Source organism: Glossina fuscipes, unplaced genomic scaffold, assembly GCF_014805625.2.
Source record: "Glossina fuscipes isolate IAEA_lab_2018 unplaced genomic scaffold, Yale_Gfus_2 115, whole genome shotgun sequence".
Lineage (NCBI taxonomy): Eukaryota > Metazoa > Arthropoda > Insecta > Diptera > Glossinidae > Glossina > Glossina fuscipes.
The window spans coordinates 105,840-116,865 of record NW_023998458.1 but is presented as its reverse complement, the minus strand read 5'-3'; the positions used below and the strand labels follow the sequence as shown (position 1 = coordinate 116,865).

The 11,026-nt window shown below is 35.9% G+C and overlaps 1 protein-coding gene across 1 annotated transcript; it reads right to left on the bottom strand.

Moving 5' to 3' along the window:
- Positions 1–3,148: 3,148 nt before the first annotated feature.
- On the bottom strand, positions 3,149–8,701 carry LOC119640129 (dorsal-ventral patterning protein tolloid-like). The gene is made up of 9 exons (XM_038037966.1): positions 8,334–8,701; positions 7,680–8,247; positions 7,417–7,615; positions 5,730–5,988; positions 5,101–5,654; positions 4,749–5,035; positions 3,676–3,859; positions 3,365–3,615; positions 3,149–3,295 (listed from the first exon to the last, which is right to left on the bottom strand). Exons 1-9 carry the CDS (start codon positions 8,699–8,701, stop codon positions 3,149–3,151), a joined length of 2,817 nt encoding a protein of 938 aa, XP_037893894.1.
- Between the last annotated feature and the right edge of the window lie 2,325 nt (positions 8,702–11,026).

Genomic DNA, 11,026 nt, shown 5'->3' with positions numbered 1-11,026 from the left:
CTCTTGCGCGTACGTTTAAGCAAAGTTCGCGATTTTAATGTTCACGTTACTTGAATTGGCTCTTGAGCAGAATGTTTAAGATGATTGTTATATTGAATGCCGGTGCGGTATAGTATTGGTCCATATTTCGGTCTTGGACTCTCTCAACGTGTCCTATAGAATCTCTTTTTCCCTACAAGGCGTAACTTTTAGTTTGCTAACTTTCGGATGAAAATGATTTCAGAATCTGGAGGAAATCAGAATATGGAGAAAAATGGATCATTTCTTAAGTTTTTTATATTGAATGCTTGTTCGCTATAGTACTGTCCCATATCTTGGTCTTGGACTCACTTAATGTTTCTTATAGAATCTCTTTTTCTCTACAAGGTGTAATTTTTAGTTTACTAACTTTCTGATGAAAATGGTTCTAGCATCTTAACTCGACATATAAATTTATTATGATAAATTTGGAGATCGATTTTTTGAAGCCTCCCTTTCCTTACATCGTTTCTAGTGAAGGGTAACACATATAAGGCACAAAAGTAGAGATTTTAGTATTTTATGAAGAAAATATGTGGGGTATTTAACGTACGGTCTTGTCCGACAGAAACTCTTGTTCTTCTTGTTTTCTTCATTTGTTTTATGTTTCTAATTAAACAAATTTCAATTAAAATTTATTTGTTTTCTTATCTCCTTTCTCTTTATAAATAATCAACAGATTATTGCTATTGAAAAATAAACATTTTTTGAGTTATTTATATTCCTTCTACGCCCATTGCCGAAGGCTGATGGTATATGCATTTTGTTGCAACGTTTGCAACGTTCAGAAGAAAGCTTTAGAGACCGTTTATCCGTAAAAGTTTTGACGTTTACTGCGAGAGTGACCGCCACACAGTATCCTCCGACGCTCACCCAACTTTGTGGAGCGTCGGAGTGTCTATTGTTTTTTCTGTAGGTGGATGCTACAAATGATTCGTTCGCAACCGAATATATTTTGCTGACTTCTTTTACTTAGCTCAGCTTTCATTTCGGGTGAAAATGAGTTTTTCGTCTCGTTTTCAAAGTTCTATTAAAAAGTTTGAAAAGATTTAATTAAAATTATAATTATATCCGAATAAGAAGGATAAGCAGCGCTGGAAGGAATAATTAGACGAAGAGTGTGTGCACATATGTAAGCGTGCATGTGCATAATTTTACATTATTTCAATTTTAAACTCTAATCAATTATTCATCTGTTGGTTATCTCTGTTTATAGCTGCATTTGTTTGTTTTTCTTTCTTGCGTATAAATTTACATAGAAATTAAGTATTTAATGTATGTTATATAACGTAATGTTATATAATGTTTGTGTGTATATGTGTGTTATACTATACACTACACAACAGATAGTTAATATTATGCTTGATGTATGTTTATATACGTTAACTATCTATCCTTATATGTACATGTGTTCGGATGCGTGTGTGTGCAATCATGCATAATTTATTACTAATGTGGTTTCTGTACTCTCTATCCGAGTACTTTAACTGAGAATCCATAACATTGGTTAACGCAATGCGTACAAACAAAATAAACATTTTCTACGTAAATATATGCACATAAATGTTTGTGTATATTTTATGTTTATCTACAGTTTAGGGATTATGTAACTTTAGATAATTGCTCCAACTGGGACTTCTTTTCTGCGTTGCAATAATGCTTATAAAGTTGTGCTTATAGTTTTTTCTTTGAATGCCCGCTTTAATGCATCGAAGTAATTAATGCAAAGGCATTTATTCTTTAAAGCTCTAACAACTTTTCGATTATTTTTTTCTGTTATGTAGCATCTTTGAAACAACGCACTAAGCTAAATTAAATGTAAAAGTAAAACCAACACATAGTTAGGAAATTGTATATAGGATATTTATATAAAGGATTTTTGAAGGCGTGAATATAAGCAAACAAATGGTGCGTTTTACCTAAGTTAATCTCACTTTAACTGACACCCGTGCCAATTATTATGCTAATATTTTCAGTAGTTTATCACACAACAATTCTCCACTTTCATCCAAAAAAAGTTCACTTCTCAATTTAGTTTTAGTTCACCAATGATATCGAAACCAAGTGTCCGTAGCAAGAACAATAAAAAGTCGGACAAAGCTAAATTAAGCAAATAAGGCGATCAGGTAAAGATATTAGTCCAACTCTGGCGAAATATCTCGAAGAACGAGTGCATAGCGAGAGTCCGCGTTATTGGGATGGAAAAGGCAAGTGCAGTCTGTTCATAATTCTTGCGAATAGCTTGAGATTTTATCTTCCTAACCGAGTCAAGAAGGTATCTCCAAACAAATTTGCCGCCTTTAAGAAATCAGACAGATCTACATGAAATGAAAAAGCCAGACAGCGTAGCGAACCGATAAAAAGTCTGAAGAAATCAATGTAGTATAGGAACAAGCCTTTGAAGGCCAAATAATGTTCCCCAAATCGAGCACTTTTGAACTCCCACCACGACATAGATGTAAAAAGACGACCAGGACGACTTTCTTTGCCCGTTCACAATGAACAATCGTTGTTTCGCTTCGTAAGGACAAATTTCATTTTCGAACCAAAATTTAGTATAGCTTGATCGCGCTCCCATACGTAGCTTCGTTTCATTTATACAAATTCTATGGGTTCATCCTACTAACCCATCTTACTTTTTGGCGCGAAAGTCTCGTTTTTTTCGATTTGCCCTTGATATGCTATTTAGAATTTCGTTGTTTTTGAACCTTTCGGCTTATTTTAAAAACCGAAAAGTTCACTCTTTCAGAGGAAAGAAAACGGGCCGGTTTCATCAACCACTGAAGGTAAAAGTGTAATAAATTCATTGCTGCTACTCTGTGTTGAAACATTTCTATTTAGATGAAGCATAAACAAACGCACAATACAAAATTTGAAACTACTTTTAGTTGGTCATAGCGGTGTTATAACTCGTGTGTTTTGTCATATGGGTTCCTACATATTGTATGCTTCCGATTTGTCAACACCCGATGCTTCACTAAATCGTGTAACAGACTTGAACATAGTACTTACAAATAAAGGTTTCTTTTTTCTTAAAAAGCGCTAAATCACACAGTTGCTCAACGTGAGCATGATTTAAATTCACTCAAGCACTCAATTTAAACTAATATCTTAATAATAATGATGAACACTAATAATTAACTTCATCTATAGTTTCCATGCATTCTTGGCCTTCAATTGATTTAAATTCCATTTTGAAACCCTTGAAGTTAAATGATTCATTGGTAATGAAGCGTACTGTAATCGAATCGGAGCACGACTTAATGATGGATGGTTTCTTAAATGAGAAAAAGTCAAGTTTGTAATGATTCTTCTTCTCTCAAATGTAATAATTCAAAAAACTTACACCGGCGCCGCAAAATCGCCCATAGCTTTTACGGTAATAGCCAGGTTCCTCGATAATCTCTAAATAATCGGGTTCACAACTTTCATCATACTCAAGTTCGAAATCTACGACCTTGATTTCAACGCTTTTGTCCGAATCAGCGGTTATATGCCAATCGCATAGCATATTATAGCGATACGATTTTGAGCCATAACTTGGATGAGAGAGCAATATTTGCGGATTATTTGTCGCCTCCAAATAGCCACCACATTCTAGGTTTTTGTGAAAATGTAAAAAAAAATTCTATAAGAAAATTAAATTTTCATAGTAACCTGTTAAATGTTTGACATTGAATCCCTTAAACTGCACATTAGCGTCCGTTCGAAATACCATTAGCATATAGTTGGTTGTAGCCAACACGTTGTGGGTCGCGTTTAATTTGCCGCAAAACATTCCTAAAGATGAACTAGCCTGTGATCGCCCATCGTATATGGTTACATTGTCATAAATGCATTCCTGGGAAATTAGAAATTACGTAAAATATTCTTCCTATGTTTTTATGTTTAGGCGCTTTTACGTGTTTTTTTAATTTTTGTTGCTGCGCTCCTGCAAACTCATACATAACATTTTTTTCATTAAACTTCCGTCCTCCAGTAATTGTTACGTTTACCTATAAATTAGTTTTTCTCCTAAGCTTACTCTTAAATTTGATCTAGTCTTTGACTTCCTAAGTGAGCTATCCTCTATTTTTATCTCTATCTTTTCCTACTTATTTTTCGCTACTCTTCTCCAGACAAATAGCCTTGTTGTTGTTCTCGCCGCAATCATTTTCCTTTATTTTACTCCAACGCCTATTATTCTCCGCGACGACACATATATTTTTATATCCTTACATCTTCTCTCTGCTCTTTTTCCCCCGCTTTGCCTTATCCTTGGCCTCATTTTGGCTCTCATTCTTATTCATATCCTCAATGGTGTTTTTCCCATAATCTTAGTCTTAAACTTATGATTATACTGCGACTACATTTACGGTTATTTCTTTATACCTTTAGTTTTTACATTATGTTCATTTTTCACCCTTACCTTCAGCTTCATCATGCCCATTACAGCTATCCGCAAGAGTAATGTAATAGGTAAGCACCGCGGCTACGTCAGTAAGTGTTCGCAGCAATAGTGAGCACTTAATCAGTAAAGCTAGGCTGCGGCCATCTTGCTACCTCTTTCATTGCCTTCTGGTCGTCACCGTATGACACGAGTCGAGTGATTGGTCACATTCTTGCACTTGATCTTACTTACACGCAAACACTGACCCTTATCCTGTTCCTTACTTTCCCCTTACTCTAACTCTTCTTATTACCTATCTCTAAATACACGTTTCAAGTATATTCCTATTTTCATTGCTTACCTGATGATGCTCTACATCAAATTCGAGAAATTTCAAGCGTATACGATGACCCAGTACGGTCTGAAAACGCCAATAACAGTAACTGTTCCTGGTATAATTTGCGGGATAATTTAAACTTGATATTCTCCCATTAGGAGCCGTTATATTAAACTTGCACTCGGTTTCAGTGCAATTACGACCATTTCCATGTAAAATAAAACCCTCGCGGCACAAGCATTCAAACGAACCGAATGTATTCTTACACATTTGTTCGCAGCCACCATTTCGAATGCTGCATTCGTCGTTGTCTAAAAGCAGTAAAAAAAAGATGCAAGAAAATGTTTGGAAAAACTCGCATGAATCCTCTACAAACCAATTTTATATTCAGCTTTAAGTTTAGTTCGCTGGTAAGCTTCTTCGCCCAGATTCAACTCCAAGCGTAAAATGTTCTTCAATGATTTTACGGAAGCCGGAAATTGGTAGCAATAAAATTGTCCAAATTTTTTTAATCTCTTGCTTTTAAATTGAGAATAGATTACCAAATAGTCGCTGTCGTCACACACTAACTCGAATTGAGTGAAATTTAGAAATAAAGTGTAGTTTTCGGGAGCTACCAATTTCCAAATGCACTTTCCCGGCAAATTAAAATTGCTTGGAAATGAGGTTAATCCGAAAGTGCCTTTGCCGTCATTAGCATCAATTACGCTGCTACAAGGATTTTTCGCACAACTTTTCCCATCCGCCAGCAAAGCGTAATCGGGCAAGCAGGCGCAGCGATAACTGCCTAAAGTATTCTTGCATTTTTGTTGACAATTGTGAATGCCTAACTTACACTCGTCGATTTCTAGCATGAATATCGCTGAGAAGCTTAACTTCTCTATCGAGCTATCACTGACGAATTTTAGAAACATTTCATTGGTTGTTGAACTATTTCAAGTTGAAAGGAAACATTTATTACTTAAGAGATTAATTTGGTTTCTATCAGCGACTTTTTAAACTTACATAATATTACCGGGATTGGATGTGCCGCAAACTTTTGCCAATATACCTGAGGCAGAATTGTTACCGTTTCTTATTTCCAAGTAGTCAACATCGCACTCATCACGACTCCCCAAGTCGAGAAACTCAAATTTGACTGCCACTTGGTGACCTTCAGGTGCTATAACATACCAGCTGTACGGCTTATCGGCTAAATGCGCCGAACGACTTTTGAAATCCAAATGCCTGCTGCCGTTTAGCCTAATAATATTATTAAAAATAACTGGAGAAAGAAAAGAAAGGAGAATATTGATGACATGGTTTGCAAAGCCATTTTGGGACTCAAAAAAGTTTAAAAATTTATCAATTTTTAGAATGATTTAAAAGATGGGTCTGTCAAAGCCATAAGATTATCGCTTCAAAAATGTTGCAAACTTTTTCGTTCACTAAGGAAATTTTAATTAACCCATTGCGATAACGTTCACACCAAAATAACTTTGGGAAATTTTAAACCGACCTGCGCTTTAGGTAACATGTGATCGAAAATAATTTTAGAATTTTCGATTGGTAGAAGGTCCTACAGCACTTGTACTGCGATGGTATATTAAGTTTTGTGCGGATGTAAGCAATGTCCAGAAATACTTGAGGTAGACCCACCATTTATTATGCCGATCGATTCAGAAAAAAAGCTTGTCTGTCCGTCCTGGTTTTTTTTGCTCAACCTAGATGTGGCAATTTTTGGGAGTTTCTTACTTTGAAAAGTCGTTATGTGAGTAGCTGTAGGGAATTGGGGGATATTTAATGGCGAACTGTGCTCCACTACAGTGTTTTTATTTGTTTAATATTCTTTTAGTACTTCTAGATAACTTTTTTGTGGATGCCGTCTGTTTTCAAATATGACCTTAAATCAAGTATATAAGTTCCAAGTTTCAATTTCCCGTTTCAATTGCAGACCTTAAGAAACGATGTTGAAAAGAACGAACGAATATTGCGAAGATAATCAAAAGCTCTTCGCTAATTAGCAATATGTATATTTTACGGGATCTTTGTTTAATGTTTTCTTCTCATTATTGCAAACGGCTTTAGGCATTTTTCATAGGGATACCGTGTTTCCTTTTTATGTAAGATGGTCGTATACTCATTTTGTTTTTTTCCATAGTGTATGTAACACCAAAAAAGAAGCTTCAGAGGTCCTATAAAATATATACATTCTTGATCAACGCGAAATTCTGAATCGATTTAGCCATGTCCGTCCGTCTGTGTATTGTCGGCACTCTCCCGGTCGCAAGAATGAAGATATCGACTTCAAATTCTTTGATACATCCTTTGGTATATTTTTAGCGACATATATACCGTCAGCGACACTAGTGTCAACTTACTTTGCTTGAAGTTTTGCCTTATCAAAATTCACTCTCCATTGCAACGATGTTACGGGTGTAAGGGAAAATTTATTTTGGTTCTGAAATCTTTTTGTTAACAGATTAAAGTGTACACGACTCGGTAGTATATTTCATCCCAATTTCTTATCAGAGCAACCATAATAAACTCCGCGACGTGACCTTAAACAAAGTCAATGCCAGTAAAGTCCGACCCTTCTGATTAATCGTGGAACAGTTCATAATTTTCGTTAGATAGCGAGATTAAAAGTTTATCTACACTCAGCTGCTGTACTGAAATGGTAAATTGCGCGTGTAAGCGAAACCAAACTTACATTCATAATTAGCTTTGAATCCATAATAACCTTTTGCTGCATTGCGGTTAACGTATTTAATCAGCATATGCTTACTCTGGCTTTCGAGTTTTACGGTTGCGTGCTTGCCACACAAACGTTCTAGTAACGGCGACCTATACCAGTAGCCATCACGTATTTCAACGTAGTCCTCGGAACAATTCGACGAATGCAATATATTCTATAAATAAAATCATATGCTAAATGAAATAAAAACATGAACCGTCTCAAGTGATGTAACTTACCACATCATTTATTTGTAGCATAATCCTCTCCCCATTGCCAGCTGCTATATGCCATTCGCACGTTTCACTAGTCAAATTGTATTGATGACCTTCATCTGCGGCAGTCGTGTTATGGCCAACGTAATGGGGCGCTAAAATATCTCCCTTTGGCAGTTGTAATGTTTGACCGCACTCAAGGCATTTATACAATAGATTGGCTTTCTTGATATCACCTTTACTTAAACGTAAACGTTGACCAATGTCTACCTCAGCAATTGGTTTTATAGTATCTTGGTAGAGATTTTTGGAAAACGCCCGATTCGGATAATGCATTATTGACTCAAAGTCGTAGGGTAAACCCAAAGAATCTGAAGTATTGCCCAATTGCTTATCGAAATTAAGCTCTTTTCCTCTATCAATATTATCATGATGGACGACAATGTAGTCATCACGATCAGGTCGAGCATGTTCATGGTAAAAGCCCAACGCATGGCCAAGTTCATGAAGAATGTTTCCGAAATTCTCACAATCGGGACTAATTAAAATGTTTTGTCGGGAGTTACCTCGCTTACCTACTTCCGAAGAACAACTGAGTATTGATGGCAAAAAAAAAAAAAGAAAAAATTAACATTTAGAAATTCTCTCATTTTTTGCCTCGTAATTATTGTTTCTCACCCATAGTCTGTTTTGGTGAAATATATATAGTTTGCGTGTTCCTTGGAATCGTATTCCACAAATTTAAGGCAAGTGTCTTGTTCCCAGTGCTGCATAGCTGTAATGAACATTTGCCTTAGTCGAGGAGCGAATTCTTTATCCACTTCATACGGTATTACCCCGTAATCCCAAATGTATGTTCGGTTAGCGACAACATTACGTTTGTTTCGCTGAGTTCTATTATCTCCACTGTTATTATTTTCGTTAGTCAAAATACGTGCCAATGATCTGTTATGATGAAATTTTGCATGCGCTTCATCTGACGAGAGTGTCGTAACTTTACTTAATGGTTTTGCGAAGTCAAATAAAATCAATGAAGTAAAAGTCATAGCAAAGATTAAAAATAAAAATATGAGGTAATGAGTAATGACAGCCATTTGTGAATAAATTTCGTTTTTTTTTTTTTTAATAAGTTCCCACTTCACCCGCACTGATCGCTGATAAATCTTAAACTGAAATTTGTGTAAGTTTTTGGCCTCAGGCTGTCTTTCGGCTTTGAAGAAAATATTTTTTTCAATGTTTACCTGAAATGAACAAAGCAGCGAATCCTGTCGCACCAATGCATAGAGTATGCAGTTATCTAAGCACTTCTTTGGAAGCGTTATTATTTTGACATTAGCCTAACGTTGCCTGTAAGCTGAACGCTTATTTGCGTTCCTAAGGGAATTCCGCTTACATTTAAAACAATTAGGTAAAACGTGCCTCGTAAAAATACTCGCAATTACAATTAAGTCGAACAAATTTTCAGTTTGTTTGTATAGCTTCCGTCCTTCCATTTTCTCTGAACTGATAATGCTTTCTCTTTTCTTTTTTTTCTGTTGTACTTAAGAATTTTATTTTATGAATATTTCATTCTATTCCGGTTTTTATTTTTCATTACTTTTTCAATGACTTGAAACTTTCCACATAATACGCAATGTTAATAAAATTTTTAAAACGGAACTCTTAATAAAACAATTTTATAACTTGCATTTTTTGTGGTCACTCTACCATAGATTAGTGATGTAATAAACTTTTCATTTTATATGTACCATACTATGTAAGCATACCATGAGGTTTACAAAATAATTATGAATAGCATGAAGTTTTAATGTTCTTAACGTTCGTTACTCACTCTCGCCACGCAATTTGCTAATTCGCTGCTCAAGCGTCCAGACTGTCTGCCCTATATTCCTTCAGATCTTCGTGATTGATTTCTCCTTTGCGATCGCCTGCCATTTAGTTCTTCATTAACTGCATTTGTGCTACGTTCAGTCACCTCTATGCCTACGGTATTTATGTTTGAAAGCTGAGAGTTTGTAGCTATTAGAGGGTCTTCCCATACAGCGAAGGAGCAATTGCTTTACAAAGTCCATTTGAGACGTTGGTGCACTGGCCAAAATAATCCATAATTTTTAGCATAAAAAAATGCACTCAACATCTTCGTCGACGTAATGAATCTTTTTTAATGCTCGGACCAAGATGTTTTGCGAAAGTGTGACCCAATCACTCCACTAGTTCGAAAAAGACACTGAAGAACGTGTCATTCGTTGTTGATTGTTCGATTACTACCCTAGTATTTTCAAGACCCGATATGCGGCAATTTTTTTTCTTTATGTACTCAAATGTATAGAAATGAATCTAAATATATCAGAAAGATCCTAATCAGTGCCGGGCCCACAGGTACACGGGACATCCCACGAGTGGCTGGTCATAGAAAAAAAAATGAATAATTTTGTAGCGACCAATCAGCGAACATACTGTTGAGTAGTTCATCGTTTGCACCTGTCACACATCGCACTGACTATCGTCAAAATGTAAAATGAAGCATCTTGCTAAGCGATTCAGGCATGTTGCCCTTCATTTGTTTACTTTTCTCTTATATCTAATGTTTTTCAAGAAATTTTGAACTTTACCTGTTTTTATGTTACTACCTGAGATTTTCTACAAGCCATTGCATGCGTACACAATATAAGTGTTTGACGATTCGTACGTGCGGAATTTTGACTCCCACCATCTCGTTTTGTAATGTGATCAACTCAGTCGTTTTTCCATGTGCGATCCATTGGTCCGTTCAGCCTGTTTTCTCTATTTGTCTACCAGTTCGTCCACATCTGCCTGCTTATTTTGTTAGCGATCTGCTGTTTCTCTTTCCTCTTATATATATGCATGTAGAAATGTCTGCTATATCGCTTGTACATTGTACCGTATTCCGACCAGACAAGTGTACGTTCTGCTACCTGCATTTATTGCGGCGGTCCCTGCATCTGCGTACTTATCCGTTTCAAAACTGTCTGTCTATCTTTTCGTTCACACAAAATGTGTTTTTCTGTCTGCTTGTAGCTTATTTAGACTGTCGAACTGTCATTTACGTATTTTTGGCGGCACTGCGTCCATTTATTTGTCGTTCGGTCCATCGTTCGGTGCTTTTACTTAATTAATAGAGTTTAAGATAAAAACCTTAAAAACCCGATAAATGAAGAATAAATATTTGTGGTCAAGCAAGTATGTGTTTTATGGTCATCGTTATTACAAATGGATGAACAAGTTGAGCATATTCGTATTTCTCGATAGAGAGTAAGCAAAAAGTTAAATAAATGATGCAAAATATTATGTGTAGCTGTAGAACACAATTATTATGTATGCGAGTATATATGCATATGTATGCAAAAATA

Excerpts from the sequence above, each read along its gene's own strand:
- LOC119640129 (XM_038037966.1), bottom strand. The coding sequence starts at position 8,701 with ATGACTTTTACTTCATTGATTTTATTTGACTTCGCAAAACCATTAAGT. Across the intron at positions 3,616-3,675 it reads CAATGTCAAACATTTAACAG|AATGTGGTGGCTATTTGGAG; the intron begins GTTACTATGAAA and ends ACAAAAACCTAG. Across the intron at positions 3,296-3,364 it reads GGCGATTTTGCGGCGCCGGT|AAACCATCCATCATTAAGTC; the intron begins GTAAGTTTTTTG and ends TTCTCATTTAAG.